Source organism: Cariama cristata, unplaced genomic scaffold (assembly GCF_000690535.1).
Source record: "Cariama cristata isolate BGI_N322 unplaced genomic scaffold, ASM69053v1 scaffold32211, whole genome shotgun sequence".
In the NCBI taxonomy this organism is placed as follows: Eukaryota; Metazoa; Chordata; class Aves; order Cariamiformes; family Cariamidae; genus Cariama; species Cariama cristata.
The window spans coordinates 8,954-15,534 of record NW_009600383.1 but is presented as its reverse complement, the minus strand read 5'-3'; the positions used below and the strand labels follow the sequence as shown (position 1 = coordinate 15,534).

At 36.9% G+C, this 6,581-nt stretch overlaps 1 protein-coding gene across 1 annotated transcript; it reads left to right on the top strand.

The window, feature by feature from the left end:
- Positions 1-861: 861 nt before the first annotated feature.
- On the top strand, positions 862-2,637 carry LOC104169178 (deubiquitinating protein VCIP135-like; the record flags this gene model as incomplete). The annotated part of the gene is made up of 1 exon (XM_009710012.1): positions 862-2,637. A coding segment is annotated over one exon (872 nt), but the record flags the coding sequence as incomplete, so codon positions are not given.
- Positions 2,638-6,581: the final 3,944 nt, after the last annotated feature.

Sequence of the window (6,581 nt, the reverse complement as noted above, 5' to 3'; positions counted from 1 at the left end):
GTGATACCTTACTGCTTTTACCACAGCCTGTATGGGACAGAGTTGAAAGAGTTATTTTGTATTTTATGATGATAAACTGGAAAACTGGATATTGTCCATTTTTGACACAGAGCAGCTTCAGTACTTAAATTTGTCTATTGAACTCTCAATTTTAGGAGATTAGTCAAATTGTAAGTGGGACAATCAAACAAACAACAGATCAAAAATATTAAGCCTCATGTTTGTTTAGTAAAGATTCACAGTTACAATCTCCAGGACTACTAAACATAGTAAACTTGAAACACTTTTGTTTATCTAGCAACACTTCCTCTCTGAGAAGAAGACAAATAGCAAATTTGAAATTCCTCAAGCCTAGCAGCAGTTGTACACCCTGAAATCCTATTACAATTCTAACTAATATGGAAGTGGTCTTAAATAGTACTTCTCCAGATAGACAGTGTTTTGAAATATGCTCTTTGACAGTTTTCTGGGTTGGTTGGTTTGTTTTTGTGTGGTTTTGGGGCAGGGGATGGAGGTGGTAGTGATGGAGTTTGGCTAGCTTTGTATTACAGAAAGCATATACTATGTCTTTAACTTCTGTTGTATTAAAACTGCAAATTCCAGCAAGGTGGTTGTTTTAGCTGTTAATACTACAGTCCTGTCTCTTCATTAGAATCACCATAGAAGGCAACAGTGTCTTAGGAGTATACTGGGATTGCTATCATATGACATAGAAGCTTAAATTGTTTTTCTCCCACATCAGTAAGTTTCAGCATGTTTCTTTTTATATACTTGATGCAATAAATTTAAATGCAATAATTGCTGTGTATTCAGAGCATGCCTTAAAATAGGTTAGCACTTTAACTTTTTCTATCTTTATAGGTTTGGCTGATGGCAAGCACTGTACTTTTCCACATCTGCCTGGTAAAAACTTTGTGTACAATGCAGCAGAAGACAGATTAGAGCTGTGCGTGGATGCTGCTGGGCACTTCCCCATTGGTCCTGATGTTGAAGAGTTGGTTAAAGAGGCCTTAAGTCAAGTGCGAGCAGAAGCTGCTTCAAGAAGCAGGGAAGCAAGTCCTTCACACGGAATACTGAAGCTGGGTAGTGGTGGAGTAGTGAAAAAGAAATCTGAACAACTACATAACATAACTGCATTTCAAGGAAAGGGCCATTCCCTAGGAACTGCATCTAGTAGTCAACAACATGATCAAAGAGTCAAGGAAACACCACTTTTAAGAAAGCCTAGCACAGAAACGGACTTCAGTCCTTCTGCTAAAGTTGAGCCTTCTGTATTCACTTCTGCTTCTGGTAACAGTGAGCTTATCCGAATTGCTCCGGGAGTTGTGACAATGAGAGACAGCAGGCAGCTTGACCCCACTTTGATTGAGGCACAGAGAAAAAAGTTGCAGGAAATGGTCTCTTCTATTCAGGCTTCAATGGATAGACACTTGCGGGATCAGAATACAGAGCAGTCAGCATCAGTTGATCTATCTCAAAGAAAAGTCGAGGCAGTGAGTTCAACTGCTAAAACTGGGAGCTTTCAGGCCGGCTTACCCAAATCGTTTTCTGCACCGGGTGGTACTGAACACTTGAATACTGAATCAGCTGATGGTAATGTGGTGAATTCTGTAGGAACAACATTCCCTGCAAGGTCTAAAGCACAAAAGGGAAATTCTGTTGAGGAGCTTGAGGAGATGGATAGTCAAGATGCAGGAATCACTAATGCAACTGAGCCAATGGATCACTCTTGATAGGTTAAAATCTAATAAGAGTAGAAGAAATTACTGTTCAAATGTAATGTTTATTGGCTGGGCCACACAAAGTGATTAGTTACTAAATCTTGTATGTATGTCAAAGATTATATCTTCTTATTCAGTGCATGATAAGCGTGTGATTGGCAATAGCTTTCAATATTACCATACTGTTGCCCAGGCTGGCTCTGTTACCTGTAAATTAGTTATTAGGAAATGCACTGAGATGAATATCTGCTGTAAATGTGGGTTCTCGAAAACTCTTTGTAATTTTTAATTCCTTAAATGTCTTAAAATTTAAGCCCATGCAAGGTTCTTACCATGCTAGTCTAAGGTTACTGGAAAGGCTACAACAGGCAAAACTAGAAATGTGACAAAGTTAATCCTGTCCCAGGTACTCAATTCCACTCAAAAATGCACTATAAACATGAATTATACATAAATTTCAAAAAACAACTGAAACGAAACTTGATAATGCAGGATATACAGTACTTTAATTACATTGTACTGGCACTTCCTCCGATTTAAAAACTTTTTCATTCATACAGCTGTATACGCCTGTCAGAAATCTTGGAATAAGTGCAACTTTAGTAAACTCTCTAACTTCTGCATATTGTCAGTTTAAGCAAGTTAAAAAAAAAAAGGCTACTTAGTGTATGATGAAGATAAAGTGAATGTGGTGTGGTTATGCATGGCTGTCTGAGCCAACGCAACCATTTTGGTGCTCTGTTAGTGAGTGATAGCATGTTTATATTTCCTCCCAAATACCGAGCTGGTCAGATGTTGTGCAACTTCTAATACAGCTACAGGCGAGAAGTTGGCAATTGCAAGAAATGACAAATGTTCAATGGCAAAGCCATTTATTTTTTAAAAGACTTTGATTACTGGCATTGGTTGGTAATGGCAAAAATTAAATAACAGCTGTCCTTTTCAGAGCAAATTAACAATTTATTGGAAGGAAATGATGCTCTAACATACATTATCCTAAAGTGTTTGGTGATAATTGAGCTTTTGGAAGCTCACTGTTTACTCTACGGAAACAAGGAATACATGCTGTTTCAGTGTCTGTAAAGACAACGCGCCTCTATTAGCCTCCCTTCAGCTTGTGATGCGAATTTCCCTGCATCAGTGATAACATAGCTGGTATCCATTTAAGTAGCGAGTTCATCAGACCTGCAGTGCTAATTTTTTGAGAAGCAGCCATTGTGCTTGCTCCCTGAGGATGGAATGTGTTCCTGATACTGCACTTTGCTTCCTATCTTCATAGTCATATTTAAATGCACTACTGTTGCTTCCTCTAATGGTAAAATAACATTGAATGGATGAGCGATGTTAATGCAGCTTCAAAGGAATTAAGAGCATTTAAATATTGAAGTCTGTGTTTGTGCACATGTGGGTTTTTACCAGTTCACAAATGTTGTTTGTATTGTATATGTTTGTATTCAGAAAAGTCTCCTTGCTTTTTACATTTCTAATCACTTAAACAGTTCTAAGCATTAGTATGATAAAATGTCCCATGAGGGAGGATTTATTTTTGTATGTGAAAATTAACTGAAGCAAGTCACTTAAAGAATAGCCCCTGTTTTGTCAAAGTAAATTTAAATGCCTCTGTTGGTTAACTTTTTATGTAGAGGGAATAACTATTTTATGATTAAGTACACTACTTATAGGTAAGAAAATAAGAATCACCTTTTCACAAATAAATGAAAAATTTTAAGATCTCAAGTTGCTAACCTGTAAGTTAGCCATTTGGAAACTTGGAATGTATGAAATAATTTGGCTCACCAGAACTGACCTTGCTGATGCACTGATTAATTGGCAGGGCTTCTTCAGTGAGGAACAGGATGCACATGCAGCACCTGGAAGCCTGCCATGACATCTGAAAACATTTAGTCTCCCATGAATCAGTCTAGCTGTCTGAAGGCTACTTCTGTATAGAAAATGTTGAGTCGAGGCTTGTGCTTTGTCACAGTGTGAGGTTTAGAAATGTATAGCAGCGGCATGTTTCTGGGAAGGAGTTTAAATCAAGAGAGGCTAAGAGGGAGGAATCTCCTGGATCTTTTGCGTTTTAGACAAGGTAACGATCACTTAGACATTTCTAACGTTTTCTTTAGAAAAAGAAGTCTTCCTCGGCTGAAAAAAAACCATATGGGCAGTGCATATGAGAGAATTTTAAGTTTGAAATGAATTGAAATATTTATTGCACATCATCCTTATTTCAAGGGAAGATGCTTATTTCTTTCATGCCTTTCTGGTAAGACTACAGAAGTTTGGGTGCCTTTTACTGTGTAAAGAGGAAGGCTTAGTTTAATTTTGACGCACTTCCCATTTCAGCAGTAATTTGACATTTTCCTTGTTATCTAAATAGAAATCGACACGGATAATAAGCTCTGTTTGACACACCCCTAGTGTCGTCTCGAGTTCGCTCAAGTCACGTAGATCAGAACTCTCCCGTTCCTAAAACAAAATTGTCTCAAAAAGGAATGGTAAAGTGGTGTCAAAAATCACAAGATCTGCTGATGGGAATTCCTCTGGTGTAAAGCAGGATTGTGCATATTTCTTTGCAGTGTTCTTATTTCACATAGCTTTCTCGTGCATTTAAATATCAGTGGTTTTGAGAAAGAGGGCTTTTGATACTCTCAAGTGAAGCTAAACTTCATCTACATGCCAGTGAGATGTGTAACTATACAGGAGAAGTGAAATAAAGAGCACTGAAGTGTAAGTTTGAACAGATGTTTCATTTGATTGATAGCAGTGGGTGGAAATGTAAGCTGAGGCAAATCTGTGGGCCTGTCTTAAGAGCACCCATGTGCTTGTTAGATTTCCCTGTTAGAGTCAGGGAAAATGGTGGTGGGATACAAGGGCAGGGAAGACATCGACTCATTGTGGATGTGAAGCTGTGTCAATAGGACTTCTCAAATGGCATGAAGCATGTCCCTTTCTCAGAAAAAAACCCAGCTTCTTGCTACTGAGTTGCCTGTGGAGGGAGGCTGTGGTTCTAAATTCTTTTTGAGTACCTGCCTTGATTACTTTCTTGTGTAGGGGCCAGTGACCTTCCACACAGTGTCTCATGGCAAAGAACGCTTAAATTATTTGAAAATCCTAAACTTTACTATGGCTTAGTATGCACAACCTGCATGAAAGATGATTACTGAAAATACAGGCCCAGTACCAAATAAAAAATAGGAGAATGAACTAGATTACTGATGAGCGTATAGGAAACCTCAGGAGAACAGATCAATTTTCCAGGCAAATGCAAGATTTTTACTACTTCAAATGGCTGGCTGCTTTGTAAAGTTGACTTTTTTGAAACTGCTGATTCTCTGTGAATTGTTTGCATTTCAGTGAGGGAAAATAAAGAGCAGCTTTTCGAAGGAAATCATATAAATATATTTGGGACGTCTTCACTGTTATAGTCACAAAACAGCAATGTATATTGTTGGTTTTGTGAACCTCCCATAGTTTACTAGTCTTCTGATAGACACAAAGTGTGAGCTAGACGTTGCTCTAGCAGCGGCACAGTGCCACAAGGCTGTATGCTAACAACCTTGTACAACAGGCATGCTTTCAAGACCAAAAGGCTTAATTTAGTCTTTCAAAAAGTAGAATCTATTGTTACTGTCACAAGGTTAGCAGAGTTACTTGCTACTTTTTCACTGTGCTGAAAATGCCAGGCAATAAAATTCATAATATGCTCACAATTGGGAGAGCAATGCTCAATCAGAAATGTGTGAAAAATGAATGATTTAAGAAGATGCCACTGTTATCTCTACATTTGTTTGGCTCCCATTTTCAAATAGCAGAATCTACATGCTTTTGTAAAATAATAATAGTATGAAATTGATCCTTCTGTTAAACACAACAGTAAGCGGTTTCTTTGTTTTGCTTGTGGATATCAGTTTAGCTTCTTAAAACTGAAGAAATTGCTTAAGATCTTTAGAATGCAGGATTCCCTCTGAGCCCTTATGCCTGCGGTTGAGCAATAAAAGGTTGAAACAAGAGTGGTATTTTCAGAATTATTTTATGTTTAATGAGGATCATTGCCAAGAAATGAAAGAGTGCACTTTTAGGAGGGAATGCTATTTAAGATGTATAAATAAGAATTAAAATAGTGTATATATTTAGAAAACAAATCTTTTTAAACAGTAAGTGCTTTACATGTTGAATTAAAAATAAATTAGCATAGAAACGATACCATCTTCACAGTACTGGCTGTTACCCAGCACAGTTTGGTTTGTTTTATTTGTGATTGCTGTACTAATTATATTTGATTTTTTTTATCTGTAATGTAACAATAGTGTATTATAACAGTATATAGTGTATTATACTACACTTCACTGTACAGTATTTGGAATTTTCTTTGATTGCTATATTAAAACTATAAGTTAAAATGTCTGCTTTGGTTTTGTAAGGTACAACTTTTATCTAGTATTTCACACATTAGCCTGTTTAATTAACACTGATTTGGCTACAAAATGAATGAGTTGTATGAACTTCTGCATTCAACATATAAATTGCGTTATACTTGCATACAGGAATACTAGTACCGAAGTTGAAAAACTGGTACAAAAAAGTAAACTCTGATGTCATCCATTTTGCTTTAGTTATGTTTCTGTTTAAAAGAGTTTTTCTTTCAAAAAAGTTTATGGAATAGAGTTTTGGGTTTTTTTGACCTCATACCTGTTCTGAATATTTGATTAAACATATAGGACCTTTGAATTTGAGAGACTTTTAAAACAGGGTGTTATATGTTTGAGACCAGAATCTGGGATCTGAATCTTTTTTCAAAGTTGTCACCAAGAGAAAGGTGTAGAAAAATGCTGACCAAGTTGTACATGATGTTTAAGA